This window comes from Dromaius novaehollandiae, chromosome 2, assembly GCF_036370855.1.
Source record: "Dromaius novaehollandiae isolate bDroNov1 chromosome 2, bDroNov1.hap1, whole genome shotgun sequence".
NCBI classification, from domain to species: domain Eukaryota; kingdom Metazoa; phylum Chordata; class Aves; order Casuariiformes; family Dromaiidae; genus Dromaius; species Dromaius novaehollandiae.
This window is the reverse complement of record NC_088099.1, coordinates 12,450,655-12,478,250: the sequence shown is the minus strand read 5'-3', so window position 1 is coordinate 12,478,250 and position 27,596 is coordinate 12,450,655. Positions and strand designations below refer to the sequence as shown.

General features: G+C 38.0%; 1 protein-coding gene across 4 annotated transcripts in view; it reads left to right on the top strand.

The window, feature by feature from the left end:
• Positions 1-27,596, top strand: part of LARP4B (La ribonucleoprotein 4B) — a 56,288-nt gene that overhangs the window by 11,863 nt on the left and 16,829 nt on the right. For 3 of the 4 annotated variants that reach the window (XM_026103176.2, XM_026103185.2, XM_026103167.2), the window contains exons 1-10: positions 5,285-5,374; positions 7,268-7,402; positions 19,744-19,891; positions 20,128-20,289; positions 22,510-22,591; positions 23,472-23,608; positions 24,223-24,326; positions 26,176-26,286; positions 26,799-26,852; positions 27,206-27,415. In XM_026103176.2, the coding sequence (XP_025958961.2) occupies positions 5,288-5,374; positions 7,268-7,402; positions 19,744-19,891; positions 20,128-20,289; positions 22,510-22,591; positions 23,472-23,608; positions 24,223-24,326; positions 26,176-26,286; positions 26,799-26,852; positions 27,206-27,415 (1,230 nt within the window). In that variant the 5' untranslated portion in view covers positions 5,285-5,287. Of the gene's footprint in view, positions 1-5,284; positions 5,375-7,267; positions 7,403-19,743; positions 19,892-20,127; positions 20,290-22,509; positions 22,592-23,471; positions 23,609-24,222; positions 24,327-26,175; positions 26,287-26,798; positions 26,853-27,205; positions 27,416-27,596 lie in introns of those variants that run through there. The other variant, XM_064505771.1, reaches the window with a different exon arrangement.

The window sequence follows — 27,596 nt, the reverse complement described above, 5'->3', positions numbered from 1 at the left end:
GCTTGGTATCTCTTGGACAACTAACTATTGTAGCAATCTGAGTTTCTAGACTAGTAATCAGGTCTAGTCTGCGGTACCATCGCATGTGTTTGTGTGTGAATTGGAATCGGAAAGCTTAGTAAATGGCAGAATTACAAATCACTCGCGAAGTCTAATACAGGAACGTTTGGTAGATCTTTAAATAGGGAAATTCACTGTTTCTCTTCATCTCAACCATTCTTGGAGGAGAAATTAGTAAGTTTGAAGGGATGACTAACAGAATTACAGAAATCGGACAGTTTTGGAAGCTATCAACCTTATAAAACTGGATTTTTTTATAAACCTGTTAAATAGAAACACGGAGCAGCTTTAAACTCTCAGAGCCATTGTTTTCTCTTACTAAATGTTAAAAATGTACAGCATTAGAATTTAGGTGACTTTCAGGTACATTGTGTTTCTTGCAGAGACCTGGTTGCCGTGTAGTTTTAAAATGCCTTACGTCTGCCAAGTGTCAGGTTGGAGGGCTCACCAACGTGCTTTCACGGTCGCTCCTGAAGAGGAGCAGCAAGGCTCTGTTTTCAGGCTGCTGCTGGGGCTTCTTGGGCAAAAGTAATCTCCTTGGCAGGAAGGAAAATGGAAGCAAATCAGACTGCACTTCTTGGGGGTTTTGGGAGACCTGACTTTCCAGTCGTCATACTGGCGCTTGCACTGAATGTATGTACTTTCCGAAACATTCATCTGGCAGACTTTGATAATGTCTGGGCATGTGGTCAAGCTAAGCTCCAGGGATGAAACTTTCAACTTTTCCCTTTGCTGTTCAGAGAATTAGTAGCTAAACAAATTGAGCTTTGTGCTGATTTTAAAAATAGTAGTGTATTCAGTATCTAACGTCTGTAGACACATGTTGTGACTAAACATTTATGTCATGTCAGCTTTCTAAGCACTGTTATGTAATACAGAGGTTACAACTTCTGCAGACAAAGAATGATGATTGTGGAAATCACCACTGACAAATGTGTTCTTCTGGGCTGTTAGATTTTTCTTTCACAGATATTTTGTCTGCTATGATAATGTAACCACTTAATATTATATTTCATTTTAAATAATACCACCCTTTGATACGTTACATGTTGCATCTGCTGCTCTGTAAAGAGTGATTTCCAGTTTTGAAGGGAAAGATGGAGTCCATGATCCACTTACAGCTCTGTTGCAGGCTTCCTGTGAGGACCATCAAAATGATTAAGCTTTAAGGTTCCTTTTTTTTTTTTTCTTCTCCTTCTTATATAAAATGGTAACAGTTGTCCCATGCAGTGGGATGATGGTGCAGCTCCCACATTAGCAGCTGAAATCTTTGTTTGAAACCCTTCTAAAACAGCTGTGGGATTAAAATGGTAAGCTCCAATTTGTATCCCTTCTCAGAACATTAAGATGGAGGAAAAACCTGCAACCCTTAGGGGTTAGGATGTAAATTTTTTCCCCCTCTCTTGCTCTTGCTGATGTTCTGTGAGCCTAAGTTCTGTCCTGCACCTGTGTTAGAAGCTTTACCTGGATTGAGAGTGATTAACCCTTGACACTTTACATAGGCCTTGGGTATTCAAAACACTTGTGGAAACAAATTTTTACAAAGAGGAGCCTTGCTAAACCTGAGTTAATGTGTGAAACTAATACTTCTTGAAGAGGCATCTGTTATTTCTCCTATCAACTATGGCATTAGGTCTTAAGTAATTTTCTAAACTAAACACTGTTTCAGACTCTTCTAGTTCATAGGAGCCTAAAACTCTCTGGTTCATGGTAAATTAGAAAAGTGAAGTTGAGATTAAATACTGTGTTTCCATTTGTTGTTAAATACCCAATTTCTGTGTTAAACTGTACAAAGGGCTTTGATTGCCAAGTTAGCAACATACAATACAGAGGGTATTAGAGTCTTTTTTTTTTTTTTTTTTTTTTTAAGAGTAATAAACCAGCTGTGTGCTGTCTTCACCAGGTGCTGGAGCTTGTTTTGAAGCTGAAGCTGGGTAATTCCGATTGCTTCTGCTGTGGTGTCATAGTTCCTTACGGATACACGAGGGTGTGAAAGATGGTGAGAAAGTATGTTATCTCTGACAGTAGAAAGACGGCTCCTGGCCTACAACTGGAAGTTTGTTATGAGGCTTAAGTTAACAAGTGCACCTCTGTTTTGCAAACATTTAAGGCTTTCTCATGTTACTGGAAGTATATTTCTGTGTTAGCCCTGTGAAAAGTTTATCTTAATCTGTGTTTAAAGTTTCTAAAATGTTTGTGAGGAAGAGTTCTGCACAAAGGCAAACTCGAATCTATTTTTGTTTGTGCTTGCTGGAAGAGCAGTGAAAAGATCTTTTATTCTAGTGAGCTTTTTGTTTTATGGTGTTGCTGTTTGCAGTGCTAAAGTTAGTTGTCAGCACTTGCATTTATAAATCTCTTTTTAAGGGCCGATTACTCTGGGCTGAAAGTTGGCAGGCAAGATCTCAGCCCTACAGCATTGTTTTGGGGTTTGCATGTTTTTAAATAATAGATCTATCTGGCTGGTTTGATTAAGAGAATGCATGCTGCTACTCCTGCTCTTGCAACTCTAAATAGCAAAACAGACCTCATAAAAGCACACTTAGAATATGAATTAGAAAAATTAGGGACTACTTCTAATAAAAACAGAAGTGGGAGTTAGGGGCATACACAGGACTGCGTTTGCTTTGGTTTTGTTTTCGTGGGCCTGTATTAAATAGTCATTCCAGGTGGTTTCCTATCTGAAATTTGTTTTTCATTGGCTAGTGTAACAATCGAGTAGTTGTCTCTTCCCAGATGCTTGTAAGGTTGGTGGTATATGCGAATATAGTGTTTATATAAATATCTGTGGACAGTTGAACATTTACTCTGCCAGTACTTTAAGATACCTAAACCTGAACTAATATGTAGTGCAAAGGTTAGTCTGATGTTGGCACCATAATTACACACATACGGCTTTTGGTGGAGAGCAGCCTCTTATCTGGTTGGTTTGGCATACGGACAAGAAGGATCATGTGGTATGCATCCCATGGCACACATCGATTTTGCATGCAGTATCTTCTGAAATCATGGAATTCCTCTAATAAGACACACTTTAAAATGTCTGTCTGTAAAGAATCATGGTGTCAACTTCTTTTTTTTTAAATAAAAGTTTTATATGTGTGAGGATGGTGTTTCAGAGGGAAGTCAGTTCAGTGGAGGCTGAAGTGTGTGCATCCTGTGTCACACTGCCAGGTGGGCTCAGTCCACACTCAGGAGGTTCTTGTAATTCCTCGCATTAACTGCTGCTGACCAGGTGCCCATGGAGTTGGATCCTGTGTCGGTCCTGGTGAGGAGTTACAGTCCCCATGGTCTTTGTTCCGATGAAAAAATAGCTATGTTAGCTATGTTAACGCACTCTTCCCCTTCCTACTATGATTACTAATTTAGCAGACTGAGTAGCATTTTATGGTTTGGGGGATAACCAGGACTTCATGGTTGAATGTCAGGTTTTTAAAGAAACATGTTTTCACCTATATTTTAATTTTTTGAGCTTAAGTGTTTTGCCTCCTTACAATCCAAGGTCAAATTGTCTTGATAAGCTTGAGCAAAATCCATTTAGTTGCTCTTGGATTAGGCTGTTCTGGAAATTAGTATTTTCATGTCTTCAGAATAACTTCAGTCTTTACATAATTAGTCAAGTCAACAATTTCAGATACGTTATTCTGTGTGATGACCAAATGACAAGCCAGAAGCAAAATTAAGGTTAGTGTACATATTTACAGAATTGGAATGGTATATAATATTACAAAATCATAATTGCATACTTCCACATCAATTCATAAATGTGCGCCATTGTGTAGAATATATGACTAGACATAACTTGTGGGAGGCATGGATTTTTTTGTGAATCTGCTTGCTATAGACTTCTTACAGAATCTTCTGTAGAATCTTCTTAAAAGGTTATCTAAAAGATTGTGTACCTCTGAATTTTTTTCTTAATTTAAATGTGTGTTTTGCTGCAAGTATTGGCATCTATATCCCAAAGGGGTTGTCTGACTTGTGCTTTCTCTTAAATGTCTCCTGCTTATTGAAGCAGTATGCATTTATGCAGAGATATGGTTACCAGTTTGCTATTTTGACTGTTAAACTAGCATCAAAAGAGGATAAACTGTCTTCCAAACTATCAGTCCTGATCTGTAGTTGCTGGTGCTGCCAGATACTGATTCTTGTCCCTATAGATAAGCTTTGGTATGAAGATAGTTATAGTAATATCATTATAATGAAAAACATGCTAAAGAACACCCTGTGAACGGACCCTTTAACAATTTGTGATTAACACTGCTTGTTCCACAAGTACTGTATTTTCTGACATGATAGTCAGAAGCCTGCTGTCACACAGGTTTTATGATTTAGGGGACTAGCAAGTGGCAAGTTTGTGATGGAGAGGTTTCTGTAACTTAGCAGAACAGCACATGCATCAACGCTGAATTACATCCCAGCATTTGGGACTTTGCAGCAGAGCACGTGACATCCTGGGGACCTGTAGCAGCATGACATCTGCAATGAAAAAGACTGTAAAGGAAACCCCTTCTGTGTTTGGCATCTTCCACTGTGGCTTACTTGTTTTCAGAATGGCAGTAAGTGGTCATTGTTAAAAGCACAGGATTTAGGCAGGTCGAATGTCCTCTTTAAAGAGATTATAATAGTATCTCAGCTGTTTTGAGAACCATTTTGATCCTGAGTGATAGAAACGCAACTTAAATATTTGGGTTTGGCCTCTTTGTTATTAAAATAACAAGAACTTGTTCGTATGGTGAGTGGACTTAGATGTGGTGTCTATCATGACAAAGCTGTGTGACTAATAAGAATATGATTGTTAGTCTGAGTACTCCAAACAAAGCTACCTTGAGTTTCCATCTAGATCTAGTGTAAGAGTCTCATGTAGTCTCACCTGAAGGACTTCTGAAAAGCAGTAGAATGATGTGTTGTTCTTATTGTAACTTTAAATTTCTTGGACTAGCCACCAGTAACGTGCACATTGCCGTCATGTGTTACCTATCAAGTTGGCTAACATCTTGTCTACTCTCAACCTAAATTAATGATTTAGCTGAATATTCTTGATGGCCAGTCAGCAAATGCTTTAAAGTGCATGTGTGTAGTGGAACTTTACTCTTGTTTGTTAGAATCACATGATCCCAGCTGTTTTCCTTCCGCAATCCATGGGTTTACAAAGTACTGGTGCTAACTCTGCATAGTTCAGAGGATGGAAGAGACTTGCTCCAAGCAGACGTGCCTTCCCTAGAAGGGAATGGGAATGGGCATGGATGAGATAAGCAGGCAACATATAGGGATGCAAAGAAGCACCTTGGCATTGATTTGGGGACCAAAATGCAAAGTAGGTATCATTACTGACTAAAACATGTTTGTGTATCTGTAAAGTGGAGTTTAGCTTGTGAATCTTGGCTAATGTTCCTGCACGAGGTTAGTGTGAAGAGCAATGTAGATTATATATAGTGAACATGAAATGTATAAGGGGTCTTACACTCTTTTTAGAAAAATACCAATCCAAAATTTTAAAAGGCTAAGAACATTTGCTATAAAGAATATTCGACAGAAGCATTCCTCAGGGAGCTTAGACACTGTCTGCTTTGTTAATGTGTACGTAGCTTCCCATGTGTGAATTTGAACAACAGTGTAGCTATTTGTTTACTTGTTTTCATCCTGAGGATGTTTCTTTGTTATTTTATGAAATAAAACATCCCAAATGATTTCCAGGGTTTCTGCACCTTGGACTGTGTGTGTGTGCGTGCACATGTGTATAACGCTCTCCGTGTGGAGTGGGTATAGCTTCCAGTATTTATTCCCTACTTCATTTCTCCCTTACCTGAATAGCTTCCATTCCAAGATGAGCGGCAGGGTGTTACTCATGAAAAACTAGGAGTATAACAGTGACACAATGCATGTATTTTTTTCTGAAAAACATGTTTTTCATGCTGACTCTTACACCAATAGCATGCAGTGATAACCAACTGTTCATCTAAGATGAATATGTAGTCCTGTCTGGGATATCAGTAGATTTGTTTCTTCGACAACATTGGCAAAATAGCTATCTTCTGAATTACTCCAAAAAACAGACATTCGAATTGGCTTGTCATGTCGATGGGTGTTGCAATTTTATTTGAAGATTTAGGAATGTATCAAATCACTTGTGTGAAAGACTCTCTTGCTTTTGTTCGTTTCAAAATTTAATGTAGAGGCAACGGAAGGCCGTAATGCCATGGAGTAAGGAAATGCTTTTAACCCCAATCTTTTGGAATCATGCAGAATACCTTAAAAGGAGCTTATGCTGCTAAGGACTGAAGTTGTACTACTCATCTTCCATGTGCTGCAAATTTTTACTTTCTTTTAGCAGATAGCGCAGAATAGCACCCTAAAGCTGAGTGTCACCAGCTTGAAGAAAATAAATTTCTCTCGTGTGATCCTGTTATAGATGTAGCACTGGAATTTCTGGGGAAATAAATTGGAAAGGATATTACAACTTGCTCATAGTCCTCTTAGAAAAGAAAAGGGGGGGGGGGGAGAGAAGGAACCCTACCCTGATTTTTATATCCCAGTGTTTACTTTGAAGTCTCAGAAGTGAACCTTCCCTTTTTTTAAAAGACCAGGTGTCTTTTAAAATAACAATATTAAATAATAATCCTCAAATTTCAAAGCTAAGTTGCTGTCAGATATTCAAGTTACTCAGTTTTCTACCTGTCTAATCAAATAAAATAACATTCTAGGATGATGGAGCAGAACAACTTGTTGAGCGTTACTAATATAGTCGAACTGTTGTAACATGCTTTTTAATTTGCTAAGATTAAATGACTGTCAAAGTAGTTGTAAAAGACAGAAGTCTGTTTATCACTAGGAATGCATCTTAATAAGTGAAGAAAAATGTCTACCAAGTGGTATAAAGAAGGCATGGTTTGAAAAACAATCTGGATAATTAAGGTGGGAATCCTACGAAACTTTCCCAGCGGAGTTTCCCTGCCCAGTGCTATGGCAAGTGTTCTGCTTACTGTTCATCTGCAGTCCCTGGACAGCCTGCTGCCAGAAGCAGAATGCATGTACAAGATTGCTTTATCCTTGCCCTATACCGTAACATGTTGCCTAAACTGTGTGGGTGCAAGTTTATTGGACCTTTGGTCTGAATCGGCATGGCACTCTTTGAATGGCCGTGCATTCTGTGAAATTCTGTGAAATTTGAACAACTGCTCACGGAGTCTTTGTCTTCATATTTCTGCAGCTTACAAAGGTGACCAGTAAAGTTCTCTCTGAGCAGCCAAAAAGCAGACAGCTCATGACTTCTGATCAGGACACTAAAGTTGTGGCTGAACCGCAGGTGCAGCAAGTACAAGAAGTTAAAGACGGTTCTCATCTAGTAAGTATTACCATAATTATGTATTCCCCTAATATATGTGCTATGTAAAACAGGTTTTTAGTATGTCTTAATCAAAATTGTATCTCAGAATTGCATTACCAATCTTGAGTTAGTCTAGCTCACTTAAGTTAATGTATAAAGTTTATCTCAACAGGAAATGCTCTTGGCATGTACCTGTGGTTGTAAAAACATAAACCTATAAAATAGGAAATTGCATTCTATAACAGGAATTTCGCTTAGTCATTTCTGCCAAATGGTACATGTGGTACTTCTATGCTACTGTGTAGGATGCAGTAAGTTGCTTTATGGGATGCCTTTAGCAGATCATATAGTGGATAGGACTTCACGTATGTATGTTGCAGCAAATACTACAAACGGCCTTTAAGCAGACCGAATACTTCAATTATGTGTAAGCTCATAGTAACATGTTTTCATCTTTGATCATTAACAGCATGTTGGCAGGAATATTGCCCCTTAGGGCCCATCTTGAAGAGTTTCAACACGTGTTCTACTAGGCACTTAAAATCAGTGCTATGCACTATCAAATCCTTCTTGCTTAAACTTACCTTGCCACAATCACTGCATTGCAGGAGCATTGCATCAAACACATCAAACTTGTGCTTTGCTTTTCTTTGCTAATCAAGCTGGTGTTTTCCTCTTTTGCAGAATATATATAGGTATTCAGAGATCTCTTCACTTCCCTTCTGTTCTACCTCTCTCAGATGTGAATTTTGTTTAATTGAAAGTAGATGAATAAGTTGAGGCAAGTCTTGTGCCATAGTTCACAAAAGCTCAACTTTCAAATGTTCCATATTCAAACACTTAATTCCAAGAAACTGTTGAAATTCTGAAATAGTTGTTTGCCACATGTTTCGGTGTGTAAGCTTCAGTAAGAGACGCTTGCAGATTTGCTTCAACAGCTTGCAACTTGTAGTGCACTTTTAAAAGGCGAATTAGAATTAAAGGTAATTTGATCAGTCTTTCCATTGATGTTAGTTCTTTTAATTTGGCACACAAAGACATTCTTATAAAGCTACATGTAAAAACTTCGATCTAAATTTCAAATTCTGCTCTTCCATACTGCTTTGGAGAAAAAAAGAGTAGCCATTCCTTGCAATTTTAGAAAACTGTCAGGCTTTTTTCCTTAGGAAAAGAAACTCTTTAATGTAACTTGGAATCTATCTGTAGTGCTATAATGCCGCATTTGAACTAGCTAACTCTTGTGAGAGGAAAGCTTTCTCTTTTCTGAGTATTTTATGTCAAAAAGATATGACCTATAACTTCTCAAGCTTTTTTAAATTATACAGTATCATGTGTCTGTGTGCACCGTATCATAAGGTCATTTTTTTTTATATCAGGATCATTGCTGATATATGCTGTTAAAAGGGTTATTTTAAAGGTGGCCTTTTTCATAATGGCATGCATGCATGAGTATATTTTGCCAGGACTTAGGGACTTCATTTGCAAGGGAACAAACAACATTTGCTTCATTTTCTGGGAACAAGGCTGTAGTTTTAGTAAGGCTTCATGGACTTACAGGGAGGAATTAGCAGACTAATGCCCTTAAAACATTTCATCTTTCCAAAAAGTGGGAGGTAGGAAGGAGAAACTTCTGAAGTTCTGACTGAGTTGTATTTAGCAAGCACATGCCTCATGTTAACTTAAGTCATCTGCTTTTTCTTGTTTATCTTAATTGTTTTGAGATCAGAGGGCTAGACTTTGTCTTAGCCTGCATAGAAGTATAGATTTACATATCCTTACTCCAGAGAATGTTTGGTATGAGGCCTAGTTGTCATGGTATCTAGCAAGATCTCCAAGAGTCGTTTTTTTTGTTGTTGTTTGGTTTGTTTTGTTTTTTTGCTTGTTTGTTAAGATAGACTTGTAAGAAATATGCTGAATTACCTTCCCTAGCTGTTCTGGCTATGCTCTTCTAAGATCTGGTGGTGATTAGTCTAAGTGTTTTTCTGGCACTTCAGGAGGTTATAGAATTTCTACTGGGAATTTTCGGGCATCTCTCTAGAGCCTGGAAAAATAAATCCCTATTTACTGGTCTGAGTTCTCAAATGATTATATAGAGAGCTCTTATCTGTAAATAATAAATATATTTTCCTATCTATGACCGTAGTCGGTCTATTATCTTAGTAAGACCAAAACTTAATATACCTTCCACACTCAATGGTGACTGAATTAAAACTAAATTTTTGATATTGTAACTTCTTAGCATGGTAAAACCCTCCAGAAATCACTTGCCAGGGTTGCTTATGTTAATGGCATGCAGGTTACTTGTTTGCTAACAGTTTTCAAAGGCTTAACCTGATGGTAATTGAGGCAGCCGTTTCTTCTGGCCAGCAATATCTGTCAAAATAGGGATATGTCTGCTATTTAATGGCAATGTCATTTGATCTCAAGCCTAGCAGAGTTGATTTCCAACAGCAGCTCCTCCTTAATTTGGCTGATTTCAGCAGTGTTCAGTGGCAGAATTTCTGTAGCTTCATGTGCAAGTTGAGTGAAATAGAAGTTGGCAACTTGGGCACCCTCCTGAATTCCTTGTTAATAGTAGCTTACACTTGCAAACTAGGGGTAGATAACATTAGGGGACACTAACAGATTCGTAGCTTTGATAAATCTAGGACTTCTATATACTGGTATTTGGTGTCTTTGTTTTGTTTTTGTTTTTTTCCCCTAGAAGCAAGCTTTGTTGTCACTTCAGGTGACATCCGTCATTGGATTCTTTTGTATCCTGATTGATAATTATCCTTTGTGAGAAAGCCCTGGCCCAACTGAACCCAAGAGAGTCAGTGTTTGTGTTCAACTTGCTTTTGACTCACTTTTTTGTGTTCTTTTGGATTAGTACATTTTGCTGCTAGGGATTTGAGTTTACCCTCTGGGGAAAGAGGCCAAGTCCCAAATCCCACTGCAGAGTTGGCTTAGTAATAATGACCTGTCTCTGCCCAACAGGAGTGACCTAGTCTTCAGTTCTGAAGGCACAGGGTTTTTCCTGGTGCACTGATCCAAAACTCTTTCCCCTTTCATACCTGCCTTTGATTAATATGTGGCCTCTCAAATAACTATTCCAAGGACCAAAGGATTTTCTTTCTTTGGCTAAATCAAAGACCTGATTTGGAATCTGCTGATTTGAGGGTTTTTTCTGAAATTAAGCATTAGGAGGGATTCTTATCATCAAGTGGCAACAGTTTCTTCAAATGTTGGTATGTTCCAGTGGACAATGTGACTGTGATCCCTTATAAACCTTGCTGTCTGATTGTAAGTGTTGCCCATGAGCTAATTCATTATCAGGTGATATCCTGGGCTTCTGTTAATGGGAATTTGAACTTCCATGGTTAGCTGGGTTTTGTCAACTTTTATAGGCAGTGTAACTTACAGGCTCCATCTACTTGTTTGATATTTTTCTTATGCTTAGGACTGACAAGCCTGAAAATTTGTGATGGAAACTTAATTGAACTTCCTAAAAAGTTTTTCACGGGAGATGATATGGAAGGCTGTCATGGCTTTAGAGCTCCTTAGCTAGGCTATGTTGTTCTAAAATTCTTTTGCAACCCATTCAAGAATGATCCTGACAGAGAAACCAAAGGGCATGGAGGAAACCAGGTTTGCTAGTTTAACATAGGAACACTGTGTAATAATTTTGTGAAAATTCAATATAACCTGTAATCCTTAGATCATGTAACAGTACACACTATTATAGTATGTGCCAGTTAAGAGTTTAGCAACAGTTTAACAGGTGTCATTTGATAATTAAAGATATCATAAATAGTATAATATAAGAAATGGGAGGATTAGACCTTAAACTGAGTATGTGCAGGATCCTGAAGCATCAATACTGCTCAGCATTCACTTTTTCTGTCATGTTATCAACATGAGGAAGGTGGTGACTAGTTTGGTACTAATTGGTCATAGTTTAATGTGTAAAAGATATCTATTTAAACTTTAACGGTCCACTTAACCTTGATATGTTGGAGGGAAAGCGAAACAATCTGAACAGCTGTTCCCTGAAACTTGTAGTGGTGACGTTGTGACCTCCCTTCCCATAACCGCTGGTGGGCAGGGCATCAGGTTAGTGTCTTAGTGCCATGTGATCAGTGTTGCTGGAGGACTGATCAGTTGTTTGACTGTAGAAAAAGGAGAAATGAAGTTAGATGTCAAAGTTACATGGATTGTTTTAACTTGTGCTATGGTAACTTGAAAGCTAGACTGTATTTTAAAACTAACATTTATAAGAAGATATATGGGGTAAACTCAATTGTTTGCATGATTAATAGGCATATGTAGAAATGAAAGTGGACTTGCAGGTATACAGCTAATAAGCACGTTTGATTTCTGGCCTCCTGCTTAGTTGTGTACAGGGTATAGGACTTTACTAAGTAAAAATAATTTTTAAAGACATGAAAGTGTTGCTTCAGAATGGTTTTGTTTCATGGAGAGGGAAAGCCTATTCGAGTTTTGAGTATCCGGGAAGCTTTTCATCCAAGAGCATAAGTACAACCCTACCCCCAGCTGATTTAGTCCCTGAAACGATAGAGCACAGTGTTACTCAGAAGTGCTTCTCAAGTCGGGTGGAGGTGTTCAGCTTAGCCTGAGTCGGGTGGAGGTGTTCAGCTTAGCCAGCAGGCTTTTGAGACTTCCTGAGTTTTGGAAGTTCAACAACCAGCCTCAGGTGATACAGCAATAGTATGGGCATTTTCTACTTAAGTTTCTGTTGTTGTTTTTTATGGTCATCCCTCTGTAAGTAGCGTTGAAGAATGTGACTTGAATGTTCACTATAGATGACTAAAAGGAGAAATTACCCCTAGAGCTCTTGGGTAGAACCAAAGGAACAAGCACAAAATGTGCCTTTGTGCATAAAGAAGAGAGTAGGGAAAAACTGCAAGGCGTAACTGCTCGACTGAACTGTTTCACCCATTTTCTCCTAGTCGGTTGATAGCAGAACTGCTTGTTAGAGCGCTGGGAGAGTGGACTTTGCCCTGGTTGTCTCTTAAAGGCACTTTGTTCCTCTCTAGAAAGCTTTTTTCTCTCTGCATGTAGTTCATAATAGTTAAATCACAGGGGGAAAAAAATTGCACTGTTTACCTGATGAGAGTTATAAACTTCGCAAGTATTGATGTGACTTTATACTGACATTAAAAACAGTTGAATCTGTTTGCTTGTGGCATTTCTTCAAAAAAAAAAAAAAAAAAAAACTATTACAAACACCCTCCCTCCCCCTTTCCCTGTACTTCGTTCCAGGGAAAGCTAAAGAAAGGAGTGACTTGGCATAGTTTTAAGTCTGAATCAAGCTAGATACAGGCATGTTGAATAACTTTGTCCCAGGAGAGAATTAAAAAAATTGCAGCAGATGGCAGCAATGATGCATCAGACTTCCTATGCTTAAGAACAATATATCTGCAGGGACCTGTGATGCTTCACCTATTAGATAACCTGGGGGGCGGGGTAGTCTTCCTCTTTCGTTACTCTGCAATTTCAGAGCAGGCTTGCCGAGGAGGGGATGTATTCCCCAGCCAGTTCAGCAACCTTTTTACTGGCCGGAGGATTAGTGCTGAGCAGAATGCTTCCTCTGAAGCATGGGCCTACCACATATGCAAGTCTGAATCTATCTGGCATTTAAATGTATACTAACCTGTATTTAAGAATATGGAATTGCATCATCTTTTTTAAATTAATTTGTCGTGTGGGCAGCACCCTAGTTTGAGGAGAAGAAGCCATATTGGGGGATGCGTTACAGGTGTAGTAACTTTTTGTTGCACACTGTATTCATATTACCAAATATAGAGCAAAATCAGCTAAGAAACTACTCGAAATAAATATTCAAACACCTTGCAGAAACTTCAGAAAAAGGGGTAGAAACATTTCATACTTTGTAAAGAACAGAGATTAATGATTTCTGATTCTCACCTCTGAGGGTGCGGTTTATTCCTGCAGCACACCTTAAGCATTACTTGTCAGATTTGCAGGGAGGTTTGTCTCTAACCTTTTTTATGCTGCTAATGTGCAAACTCTACTATTATTACTGCAGGAGTGCTTCACAGAATGACTGCAGTGCAGACTACCTGAAGGGAAACATTTTTGTTTCTAGAGTGCTTCTGTACTTGCTCAATACTAGCTTGTATTTTGCAAGTTATTACCATAAGATTCGGAACAGTTTGGGATAATAAAAGCAGTTTTGTATTCTTTTAGGTCCTTCCACCTGATTTTAATTCAGTATGATTCTGCTTAGTGTGGTTCAGTGCAGCATCACTTTTTTTTTTTCCCATTCAATCTTCAGGGGACAGCAAAGAAGAAAAGCTTGCTGCTTTTTTTTTGTTTGTTTGTTCATTACTTTAAACAATAGAATTAATTCTTCTGAATATTAAAGAATCAAATATGCTGAAAAGATGTGTTGTTGTCATGAGGTTGAAAAGAAGTCTGTTCAAGTACAGCAAAGAAAACATGCTGTTGACAGACTTTTGGAAATGGTAGACTTTATTCAAAATATTTGTTAAATCTCCTACCTTAGAGGTTTTCTGTAACAGAATACACAAATTTTTTGGAGATTTAAGTATAATTAATCCTGCCACAGTACCTGAAAATAGCTATATGATTTTGTGAGGCCCTGAGGCCTCACTGAGGGATTATGTGGGCGCTTTTTTTTTTTTTTTTTTTAAAGCAGATAACGATAAAAAAAGGCTTGGAACAGAATTAGCTTCTGATAACGTACAGTGACTGTTTAATGGAATACATGAGGTCTTATCTATCTTTAGACTGTTTTTTCCTAAAGGAGCAAACTCAGTGTAGGTTCAGCTATGGAGGAAGGGAGGAGAAGGAGAAAACAGATCACACAAGTTTTATACCAACAGATTCCACTAATTTTGTCTTTAAATCAGATTTAAACATATGCAACCTTGTATGGTAGAACACATAAAATTTAAAGGAAAACAGCTTTTTGGCACACATGCACATTTAAATATTTTAATGGTTTGGATGAAGGAAATTTCAGTATACTTAGTAATACTTGTAAATAGTCTGTAATCTCATTAGGAAAATTATTTGGTTTGAATGTTGCAATACATATGATAAAATATTAAAACATTGCTCAGCAACTGGGATTTGGAATTTGAGTGGCAATGACATGTGAACCTCCTGCATGGTTTTAATGTGCTATTTTTGGCAGCTGGGTGTTGGCTTGCCTCTTCAGTAGCAGTAGAAAGTTAGTGTAGTGTACAGAGAAAGGTGATTTGCAATGAGAAGACTCCTTTGACACAACTTACTAATCATGGGCTGCTGCTTCAGTAAAGATTTGAATAACAGCACAAATGAGGAGAAAACTGGCTTGTTACAAAAATCTGTGGAAGAGGAAGCACCGGAGTCAAGGATAAGTAAAACTTTATCTTTGATTTTAGGAACTGTGGAAAGCAAGGATCTGCCTACAGTGGGAAGGACTGTTAATGGGGCAGCTGCCTTAGTCAGCGCTGAGTGTGTTTTTACTGACAATTGCATGGCATCAAATTCTGAATCTGGGTTCTGGGATAGAAAAGCAAAATATTATTCATACAAAAGTGTGGATAATACTCCCTGCGAGAGCGTCTCTAGGAGAATGTATGACAGACCTTTCAGCTTCTTTAATTCCTTTAGTCACCTCCTGAAGGTCTCTGGTACACATGACAATCTGCAGAAAAGTGAAAAGAGAGATAGGCTTATTAACAAAGGAGCACCTGAAAACTCTAATGCTCAGCATATGAACAATACAGAAAATATTAACAGTTATACTAATAATGAAAATATAGCTGGAGATCATTGCTCATCTGATCTTATTTCTACTTCACCTGTACCAGAGATCCTAGACAAAGGTTTACAGGATGAAATTTCCTTAAATAGGAGTTTTCTGGAGGATTATCCAGTTACATGCAACCATCCAAGACAGAATGAAACAGTAGTAAACACTGAAGACAGCAGGAGTGACAGCTTTCCAAAAGTTTCAAGTTCACATAGACAGACAGTTCCAACCTTTTCTTATCTTGATGTAGACAACAGAAAACATGTAAAAGATTGGGAGTTTTATAGTATTTGTGTTGTAGATGCTGAAGATCTGAAAGTGGATGAAGAGGTGCTAGCTACCATGCACAAAGAGACTGCAGCAGACGTAGATAATTCAGCTGTTGCTGATGAAGGAATGTGCAGCATGGCATGGTCTGTAGGCACTGAGAAGGAATTTCCAATGCAGCAATCAGCACAAGTGGAAGCTGAGTTTAATTCACAGAAAGAACTGTGTCTGGGTAAAAAAGAGGAGAGGTCAAACATGCAGAAAAAGGAAACAAAGGAATATTGTAGTATGAACATCCAGTTGTCTTATGATAACTTACTGGCTAGCAGCTGTCAAGCACATAGGTTAAATACTGAGAATGTAGTAACAGATGGTTTAAGAGTGAAAGTATGTAATGAAGAGGTCCCGGAGAATAGACAAAAGGAAGTAGATACAGTAGGTAATGGTGTTCGTGGGAATGAATCACTTAATAGAAACTGCGATGCTGTAAAACTTGTGGATGCTACTAGAGATGACCAAGACACTAAATGGGTGGTAGAGAATGCAGGGAGTAACTTAAAATTATCATTAGAGTTGCATGAAACAGACAGAGATTCCTTTTTGGTGAGTCAAAATGTAGAAAAAATTGTTGAAGAAGACTACTATTTCCTGAAGTCGGAAAGTAAGCAAAACTCTAATGTGGAAATGAGACCATTTCACAGTACTCATAGTGATAGCCAGAAGTTTGCATCTGATTCCTGTGAACGTAACAGCGTGTTGGAAGAATTCTTGAAGGATGAAGAGAAACATGCAAGTACAATTCTTCATAGCAGTGAAGCTTCAGATATGACTGAAATGCAGGGAAACTTGAAAAAAAGTTCTGATTTTCAAACTCAAATCAAGGTTTGCACTGAAAACAAGATATCTGAAGCTCCAAGCTGTAATAGCGTGGAGGAAGATGTCTGTGTGAGTGTCATTCAGCAAACAGGCAGCATGCTTGAGGAAGCTGGTAGCTTGAGCACAACTCAGTCACAGGTTAGTGATGGCCTTTTGACATCTCATGAACTACAGAACACAAGCACAGATGAAATATTCCTAAAGAATAACAGCCTAGAATTTCAGACTTCACAAGAGGCATCCAAAAATAAAGTATGCAACTACTCAGCCTCAGTTAACAAAAGCAGTATTTTTTCTGTGTCTTTGGAACATGAGGATATGAATAAAATGGACTTGAATGGCCAGGATGAACACCAGGATACATGTTCCTTTCATGCAGTGGAAAGTCAGTGGAATGCTGGGCCTGATGCTACTACACCACCAGTTATTCTGGCAGAATCTATAAAACAGCCAGAATGTGAAGTTTACCCAGATGAGACAATTAATGACAAAGCAGAAAATGTTAAACAGATTTCTGATGCTAATGTTGTTGATCATGACAAAAATGCCTTAAATTGCAATAAAGGCTTACCTCACGATCAAAATTCCTCCTCTAAAAATTATGATTGTGATCTTTTATATAAAGCTCGCAATTATTTACCTACATCATGTCAAAATTCATATTCTGATGTATATCACAAAGTAGCAAAAGAGCCTGCTGATCCAGAGCCAGAATCCACGTCTGCCCTGGTCTCTGCTGAGTATTTTACTGAAGAACATTCAGAAACTCATGAAAAAACTGTATGTGATCTAAAGGAAGGTAGTCTTCAGAGTGATGAAGTGAAATGCTCTGTCAGTATTGACTCAAAGGAGGAAAATCTCACTGTTTTTAGCATGTCAACTGGCAATGTAGAAGCTTTAACTAATGGGAGTTTAGGGGAGTTAGAAGGAAAGACTACTGAACTGAAAAATACCAGTTACATATTAAGCACTCGAATGAATGACTTGACCACAAGTTGTGAACAAATGCAGTCAGATCACAAGATTTTCTCAGGCAAAGAGCTTGGAGTTTGTTTTGACCCAAAACAGGTAGACAAATATGCTGCTACTCCTTCATATGAGATACCCAGTGCCTCTTCTGGTGCTGCAGCATTTCGGCAAGGCGGTGAGAGGCATGTATTAGAGCTGATGGAAGACATCTTGAGTGACCAAGAACATTCCTATCAACTGGAGAGACAAAATTCTCAGGCAGAAATGAGGTCACAGTTCATAAGTCTTCAGACTGGCAATGCTGACTTGACAAATCAGCTACTTTCTGACACCATAATTACTGGTAATGGTGAATATCTGATGGGCTTTTTATGGAATAATGCCATTTCAAACAATACTGTGAAGAGTGATAGGCTATGTATAGCTAGTGAAGACTTCCAGAGCCAACCTGAAGATTTAACATGTGCTCCATATGCAGTGGGAAGATATCCTTATCCACTGCTAGTACCAAAAAACATTGGTATTTGGGGATGGCAAGATAAAGATGAATTTGTAAGTATTTTATGAATGTGATTTGATGTTAAAGCTTGAAACTAAACCTAGGAATTGGGATAAACTAAGTCATTTAAACCTCGGTTTCATCAAATAGTTATGAAATATTTCATGGGTTACTGTGTCTTGATGCTGACCAGTATCTTTTTTTCTTTGCAAAACTGAATGCTATACATGCATGTAGCAGTTCAAAATGCTACCAAATAGTGATTCCCCCCCCCCCCCCCCCCCCCGCTTTTGATTCTGTATCGCTTGTCTGGAAGTTTAAATGTTGGCAAAGTTCCCAAACTGCAAGTTCTCAATTCTACATGAGCTTGAGATGAACACTTCGGTATGCGTTAGGGAAACTTTCTGTAGGCCAGTAATAGTGCTCTGTACCTTCATATAGGAAGAATTGTTTATGGATTTCCTGAAATCTTAAGTTCTTGCTGGGTAGCATTTAGGATGCCTTTTGCTTACTTCTGGAGAGCTTCTTCTGAAGGGCTACAGAAACGAATGGCCGCAGGAGGAGCAGGGGGAATGAGCTAGCCTGGGTTTTGGCTAGCTGGGTAAGGAAGCAACCAACTGGACCTGTGGCAGCAGCTGCTCTGCTTCCCTTGCCGCTGAGCGGGGCCGGTGCATAGTAGCACTGTTGCTCCCCGTGCCTGTTGCTTGTCGGCAGCTGCTCTGACCTTGCCCCGCAATTGCAGTGCCAGCACTGGGTCATACTAGAGGTGAAGCCCTTTATCCCTAAGGGAACTTCTTGTAGTAGAAAGGGAAACGGATGAAACTCGCTGTCATCGCTGAAACCTTGCCGTTGAAGTGGTTGTGTCAAACATGCCAGTCTTTCCTCCGTTGTTTGGATGTGTTTAAGTTGAGATTCTTTACATCTTTTTACCTTCTGGATTTGTTCTCTCTGCACTAGAATAATGACGGTATCCAAGTGCAAGTATTTTGAAATAATCTGAGCTTCGTGGAGTACTGAAGTACTTATCTTACTCTGTAATGTTCTTAGCGTCCTTACATTTGCAAAATAAACCTTAGTAAGTTTTAAGAAGTGTATGATATCATGAGCAATGCCCTTTCTCAGTATGATACTCATATTAAAACGTATCAACGTATTATGGGAATGAAATAACTTAATACATTTTGCTGAAACAGTAGTGAAATGAGTCAAAACTGTCCCGTGCTCATCAGAAGCATTGTAGATGTTGGCATTGCAGAGTAATTTCTCTGAAATGCAAATATAATTTTTATAATGGTTGTATGTAACCATCGAATATAACCATTTCCAATCCAGGTTAAAGGAAATAGGTTAAGATGATTTTACTGGAGCTAGTATTTCATTCCTTTTGTCTTGCTTAAGGAAAACCTAACCCAGATTGTTGTTAATGCTTTGTTTTTCTCTTGAAGTAATGATAGTCGTCATGGGTCCTTTATTGCTTTCAGTTTTCTCATAATGCTTCCTTAAAACTTTTATATGTTTATCTGAGTCCAAAAAAATGCTTTGTCTGTGTTTATTTTTATTTTTTCTATTTTTTTGTGTTCTTTCACAGGAATAGATACAATAACAATGTTATCAACATTGAATTAACATGTATATTAGAGAGCTGCCTAAAGTCTAGGCAGGTACAGATTGAGCCAGTCTGTCAAAAATTAAACATGGAATGTTTGTTGTAGTTTGAGCTGCTTGGCTAGCCTTTCCTGGTGTTTCTTAAGCAGGGAAATGAATACTATGCCGCACAATTGAGTCATTTTTGTACCTGAAATCACTATTGGATTGTAGTTCAGCCAGTATGTTCAGATGTGATGAAACTTGACAGCACCATCTTGAGTTGTACACCTGATTCTGTTACTTGAAACTATGTACATGTATACACACAGGCTGTGCATCCATAAAATACATAATCAAAAAAAATTCCTTTTGTAGGAGTCAACCAAGGTTTCTGAATTAAATCCTAATGCAAAGGTGTGGGGAAATCATATGTTACACTTGGAAGCAGGTGGTGCCACTGATGGCAGTGTGAGCAAAACGTGGGAAGAAATACCTGACCAACCTCCAGATTCCTGTAAAGAAGGTATGAATAATAATTTCTAGCTGTTCCTCAAGGAAAAGGTAAAATTCAGTGGAGAACTTTCTCAGTTTTAATTTCGTGCTTAAAAAATAAGTGCAAGTATTTAATAAACTTTTATGGGTTGTTTTTGCTTTTTTGTTTTTTGGGTTTTTTCAGATTTAGTTTTAAGTGCATGTGGTGTTATGATTGGAAGGGTCATTTTCTGAGTGTGTCTGTAACCTCTGTCATCTTCGCTGCAGGACTGGATGCCAATGGTGATGGTGACAAAAAGCATCAGAATGCAGTGCTGACAGAACTGCAAGAGCCATCGCCAGCTGTTTCGGTGTCAGACCAGACAGATATGAACCCTTTGGCTCTCGATCATTCTGAGTATGAGTCTATGCATGAAACCACCCAGACAGGTAAGAAAGCTGATATTTTTTTCAGGCTTTGTTCAAAAAATAAATAAATGGAAGTTCATTGTTCTGCTTGCATTTAAAGCAACCAAAAAAAGCAGTGGTTAGGATTTTATTGTTCAATATATGCATTCTGTATACAGACCTCACAAGAAACTGTCCCTTTTGTTCTCAGGCTTAGGCATATTCAGAAACCAGTCTCTACCTGTTTGAGTATAGAGTTTATGAGGTGCTGTACGGAATCACTCATAACCTGTGGCTGTGACTGAGTAGTGTCTTCTGAAATGTTTTTCTGAATGCAAGTCTGTAAGGGTAGATACCTACAGTTAGATATCTGCATGTCAATGCTGGATGTTTCTAGCTGGGTCAGACATGGTGATGAGATTCATCTACCTTCTCTCTCTCACAGGTATTAATGTGATGAATAAAGTTTTCAATATCTTTAAAAATCAATCAAGCACCTAAAGTGCTAAAATAAGCAACAAATTAGTATGACCTCTTTGCATTCTTTTTTAATGAAACCTTTGTGAGTTTTTCAGTACAACTGTTAATAGCTGTAGTCTATACCAAGTGGCATGTTCTAAGAAACTTCTGAAGACGCATAAAGATTAAGCCATACTTACATATGATAGCTAAAATGGGCAGGTCTCTGAAACGCATATCAAGATTACTGTTTGAACTGAGAAGGGGAATGAGAAGGAGAGGGAAATGTGCTGGGTGTTCCTATTGTGAGGCTCATGATGGGGGAGAGGCTCTGTTCCTTCTTGATTGTGCGTAGCTGATTGTAACATATTTAAAATGGCAAGCATAACATCCGTACTAGTTGGGAATCAAGGGAGCTAAATTCAGACATGGTTGTGGCATCATCCTTCCTTGTGTTCAAAATTGAATGTCCTTTTTGACACTTCTACTTAAGGTACTATTGGGGAATATTAAATAATAACTAATTGGCAAATAGTAAATAGCATTAATAGTGCCTAGCACTTTAAAGGAGTAGCATTCCTGAGTTTAGTGTTAGAGCTTCTTAGCATACCCTTTTCTTACCCAAAATGGTTAACTCTTACTTTAGAGTGAAGTAGCAGTGTAAAACAAGCGAACAGCAGGTTGGATCTGTTTCACTTGTTAAAGAGTGACATAGGTAGTGCTTCCAACTCTGAAATACAAATTTTTTTTGTAATGCTAAAAAATGCATGTCATTCTGGTCCTATCATGGAATACTCTCAGGCTTTGAGGAAGAAAGTGGGGATGGGGGGATAGTGGTCAGTATGTGATATACCTGTTTCTCAGGTGTTGGCATTATCTACTTCAGAATAAAACATCTGAAGGACAAAACTGTGGGAGGAGATTAGAAGTTGCTTTAGGAAGAAGAAAGGTTAAGAAGGAGAGCTGAAGAAAAGGATGAAAGTTACGGAAGAAGGGAAGGGTATAGACTGTAATAAATACTTGGTGTGAAACACTTTTTTTTAACCAATTGACATTGTATGTAACATATTACTAAACATTCTATGAATCTCTAAAAACAACACTAAACTTCTGATCTTTGAACAGATCTTTCACTGACATCATTGGGAGCTTTCATGCCAGTCTCACTGTAGTATAGGCCTTGTTCATTTTAGTTTAGACCCAATGTAATTAGTGTTTTCTATGCAGTATTCTTGAAACCTTCAAATAAGGAGAATTCAAGGGTTTTTTTCTTTTAATGCAAGATACTGTCCATTAATCAGGTAACTGTTGATATTTCATATATACAAGTACATTTTTGAAACTACCTTTTCTTAGTGCATTTGGAATTTGAAGTGAGGTCAGGAGTAAGAATGGATTTGTTCCTCCATTGCATTGCCTGCTTGCTGTATTCGTGGGTTTAATCAGCTGGAAATTAGGTAGTTTCCTAAGAGTCAAAGACAAATACTGGACCAATTTAGTTCATATAGGTACTTTGGGATGTGTTTGTGTCTGCTCTCCTAAAGCTGCTTCAGCTGTTTGTGTATTTAGGGAATAAGAGTTTAGAAGTGACCCAAGACAGTTTTTCTTAATCTTTTCTGTCTTCAGTAATAAGTGTTCCTTTGCCAGTTTGGTAGGTGCTGAACTAATACACAATGGATGTTTATTGAACTTGAAAGCTTATTACTAAATATACAACTAATAATAGATATGATGGCTTGATTAAAGTGTCTAGTGTGTAATATAGCAGAACTAAATTTCAAACTTAAGCTTTTTATTAAATAGGTGGAACCGAACAGTTGCAGCCAGAAGGTCAGGAAGATCTACGGGAGTTGCTTAAAAAAACACTGGAATTCTGCTTATCTAGGTATGTAATGTAGCACATAATGAATATATGAAAATGTAGCTAGCTACGATAACTAACAAGGTCCTATACCCTAACTTGGATAAATGTTAATATATTTTACAGCAATCCTTTAAAAATAAGTGAGAACAAAGGATGAAATTCTGGGGAGAGTGGCGCACACATTTTGGAACACGGCGTTCATGTACCTCCTATAGCTCATTTGAAACAATTGGGCCTAAAACATAAACAAATAAATACACTGTTTTGCAGTGAGAGTGGTTAAAATTCACCTGATCTGCAACTGCAGATGACTGTTACTGGTTTTTACAAATTAAAACTGATTACCTCAAGCCATTTACGCACAAGGATTTTTGTACCCGCATCTGTAGATGTCTAACTTAGGGATCAGTAAAACAATAAAAAAGGATTCTGAATAATACATGTTCCAGTATAGAATGATGCAAGCCTATCAAAGCAGTCTGTATGTACTTATTTTCATTTACTTGTGTCTAGAAAAAAATATCCTAAACGCCTCATCTTGGTAACTAAGAACAATTCCTAATCCTTATCCTCCTGCATCAGCAGTTACAATCAATGGTCATTTGGAATGGTGGACTGTTTTAACAATATTACATGTTTGTGAGGATAATGTGCTGCCTTAACAGGAAGATACAAATTCTAATTGGGGAGGGGCAGAAAATAGTCCCTTTTATGGTTTCTAGGAAGTGAAACAACTGAATCTGGTAAGTGAATGGGCTGGGGAATTGGTTGAAAACACAGAAAGTAAACCTTGCTGTAGGAATTTGCCTTCTACTATGTGATATTGAATTTTTGTCTTGGCTTTTCCCAATCTTTAATAAACTTAGGTCTATGACATCATCCCATTTTTCTCTCCCAACAGAGAAAATCTTGCCAGTGACATGTACCTTATATCACAGATGGACAGTGATCAGTATGTGCCAATAATGACAGTAGCAAACCTTGATCATGTCAAGAAACTCAGTACTGATATGGACTTGATTGTTGAAGTGCTGAGATGTAAGTAAAAACCCTATGTTTAGACAGAACTTTGGTTACTGCCGTAGGACTATTAAATCAGAATTTTCAATGTTTCTTTTTTTATTACGTTCTGCAATAAAATGCCATCCTCTTTGTGTAAAGCATTAAATAGTGCAAGCAGCTTCTAGCTTAGACCAGCACACTTATAGGACTGTAGTTTTCATCTTGTTTACATCTTCATGTATCTTTCATAAAAAGTACTTCGCTTTTGCGATGTTGAGTAATGTTTTGTGTAAATCAGAGTAATGTGAGGCTAAATTCTGAATGGGGCTACTGGATGTTACCACTAAGGTAAGAATCAAGGAAGAATGAGACTCAATGTGTGACTTAGAAAGAAAAGGAATTGGGATTCTTCTAGACTGGAAAATCAGGAAAAGTGTGGAGGTTTTAAGGAACACATTTGGTCAGTTCCACATTTGAAACAGTCCTGGGTCTTCTGCCTCTTGTTTCCTAATGTTAAATGATCAAAACCTTTGGAAGTTTAGCACGAACAACTTTACAGTGTGAAACTCTGTCCACAGCATCATTTAGTATGCCAAGCTGTTGCAATTACTGATAGCTAAAACTGTAGACTTTTGTCTTTTCTCCTTTAGCATTGCCTTTAGTCCAAGTGGATGAGAAGGGAGAAAAAGTTAGGCCAAATCAGAATCGCTGTATTGTGATTTTACGTGAAGTACCTGAATCTACCCCCATTGAAGTAAGTATTTAATAGCTCAGTAAAGAATGCTTTTCCTCTAAATCTTGGCTTATAATGTCTGTTTGGATAATAAATATATTTGATAGAAGCATGCTGCTTATAGGAGGACTGCACTAAAACCTGTAGTTCTACAAAGGGCTGAAAAACTGACATTGCTGTGTTCAGCTAAAGATACTGTAAATAATTTCTTGGAATCTGGTTTATCTACATGCACTTAGCTCTTAGCTTCTTGGTTAAATAGTGAATGAAGATGTGTCCCTCATCTGGAATGGAAAAAGTCATTGCTGCAGCTGGAAGCTTCTCAGGGTAAAGAACTTCAGGTGTTGCAAATATTTCTATAATACTGGGAGTGAAGGTGTCAGAATGAGTCACTAAGGGTCTCCACTGGCTTGTGGAATGAGCATGAGAGTGGAGAGCTTGAGTGCTGAAGGCATTCAGTGCAACTCTGGTTAGCTGGGACTATGAGTAGTGGAAAAACTAGAAGAAAAATGACTGGACCATAGGTTAAACCCCCTTGAAAAAGAAGGCAGAAGTAAGTGATGCTGGATAGATATTTTTATTTTTCTTTTACTTAATATTGTAAGGAAGAATAGTAATTCTGAAAGAGTTGCTGCTCTTGATAGTCTTCATGCAAAAATAAAAAGTACTGCTAAACTAAAACCTTATGGTAAAGAAGTAAGTGGACTTAATAAATAGGAGCCTGTAACTAAATCTTTAAAGGATTCAGAGGAGGGAAGTAGCTAGATATACCAAGTACATTGCTTAAAAATATCAGCTGCTTTTAACTTTCTAAATGAAATGTAGCCTTTCAGAGACTCCCTAGCTTTTAATACAGTAGGTTGTTTTTCTTGCTGTCATCATTTTGTCAGGTTGGGTGTATTAGCACTGGATAGTCTCTCTTAAATGCTTAAAACAACAACAGAAAAGTTCTGACAGATCTTCATTTTCAAAATGGGTGGTCTGAAGTGAGATGTTTAGACTTGCCAGAGTGGAAAATCTAGACTTAGCCGACAGACTTAACGGGATGCGTTTTCTGGCTTAGCATGGTCAGGCGTTATTTAAGTAGCCATGTTCAAATATACTGTAAGGCCTCCCAGGCTGCATTGCTTCTTGATGCTGCTCACATCAATTCTAACAAAAAATAATATTATGCAAATTAACTAACACAAATACAAGTAAAGTCTTAGGTGTGTTTTGCTGTAGGTACTAGTTTTGCTTATGGGATAACATAAATCCTGCTCTTAAATATCCTAATCTGTGGCTGCTTGAACTGAGGTGTATTCCCAAACTTCTGCCAAAAGGGCAGGGACCTCCTGCCCCCTGCAGTACACTGACAAACAGGTTTTTGTGGCCCTTAACCAAAAGTGGGTTTGGGAAGAGGGAAGAAAGACTTTTTCCTGGATCAGTGTCCTAATCTGTTTCAGCTCATGGGCAGAGGTGGCCTCACAAAAGGAGGGAGCGGAGCAAGAAGTGGCTTAATGCAGTGGTGATGAAGATGAAACAGCTTTTTTCAGTGGAATCCTGCACTTAACAACAAATTTAAGTGTCTCTCTATGGCGTAAATAGCTTTCAGCTCCCCTATTCTAAAAGGAGCAAGCAGCCTCTACCTGCTGTATGGCCTAGATAGGCTAACTATTCCTTTTAACTGACAAGGGGCTTGGAGAACTAACATTACTGCAGGTATTCTGAAAAGTTCTCAATTTCCCAGTTTTATAAGCTGGAAAGTGCTTTTAGTCTTTCTTACCTGGAGTTCAATAATTATACACTTTAAACTGATGTTTTCTTCTCTCTTTCCATTTTCTTTCTCCCACCCTTTTTTCTCCTTCCTCGTCAAAACCCCTTTCCTTAGGAGGTAGAAGCACTCTTCAAAGGAGATAATTTGCCTAAGTTTATCAACTGTGAGTTTGCCTATAATGACAATTGGTTCATCACATTTGAGTCGGAAGCTGATGCACAGCAGGTAACCACTATATTTTTTCTAAATTCCTTTAGAAAATAAAAAGAAAGTAAGGGTGAGTGCAGGGGAGATTGAGTGGGAGATGAATTCAATTCGTACGTGCTTGTAAGAGTATAAAACAACAAAAAACCTCTAAAACTCATAATGCCCTTAGCTAATACTAAGTTATCAGTATTACTAAACATAACCCTGTAAAAGTTTTATCTTGTTTGTATATCCTGGCTTCCTGGCCAAAGCTATAATTTTAGGTATCAAAAACATTCATATTTAAGATGACACGTTGAAATATGCTTCAACCTTAAGAATGAAGTTTCTGTTTTGGTGCTGCTAGTCATGCTACTAAAGCATTTCTGCAGTGGTAATTTAAATATCACTAAATGCAGATTAAATGAGAGTTGTTTCTCAGCATAACATTAGCAGACACTTCAAGAATTATTGTTAGTCTTAGGAAACTGAAGTTTTGACAGGCTTTGTTTAAATTATATTTGACAAATTTTACAATAACTTTTTTAAAGGCTTACAGATACCTTAGAGAAGAAGTGAAAACTTTCCAAGGAAAACCAATTAAGGTAAATAGAGCTTTGTTTTTTGAGGGTGCTTTTATATATTTTGTTTCTTGTGGGGCTTGCTTTTTTTTTCCTAATGTAAATTAATGTGGTCCAATCTCAGCAGCCATTTGACCCGGATCTGGGTTTTGAAATGTAGCGCATGCTGTTAGACTTCTCTTGTTTCCCTCTTTTCTGGCGGCAGCATACCCATCCTGGCAACAGGCCAGGAAGGAAGTGTTCAGCTGTTCCTGCCTTCCTTGAAGGAGATAGCAGTGGCTGACAAGTGTCCAGTGCAAGTTTGAGAGCTGCTAGTTTGAACCATGCTGATTTAATTTGAAAGACTGCTGTAATACATAATCTAATCTCCTTTGCAGGCAAGGATAAAAGCAAAGGCAATAGCTATAAACACATTTTTGCCAAAGAATGGATATAGACCTCTGGATATGAACCTCTACACGCAACAGCGTTATACAACATCTTTTTACTTACCTCCAGTATACAGTCCCCAACAGCAGTTTCCATTGTACAGCTTAATTGCGCCACAGACCTGGTCAGCTGCGCATAGCTACCTTGACCCTTCATTGGTAAGTCTGTTGATTATGAAATATTTGCATTTCTCTCAAAGTTAGTTTTGTTTTATTTTGAAACCTTGAAGCATAAGGTAAGAGGCATAAATGTCCTGAAGTGGCGAGTTAACATACTGATTCTTCTTGAAAAGGAGTTCTGCAAAATTCTTCTGTTGGAGTATGCAATTAATTATCTGAA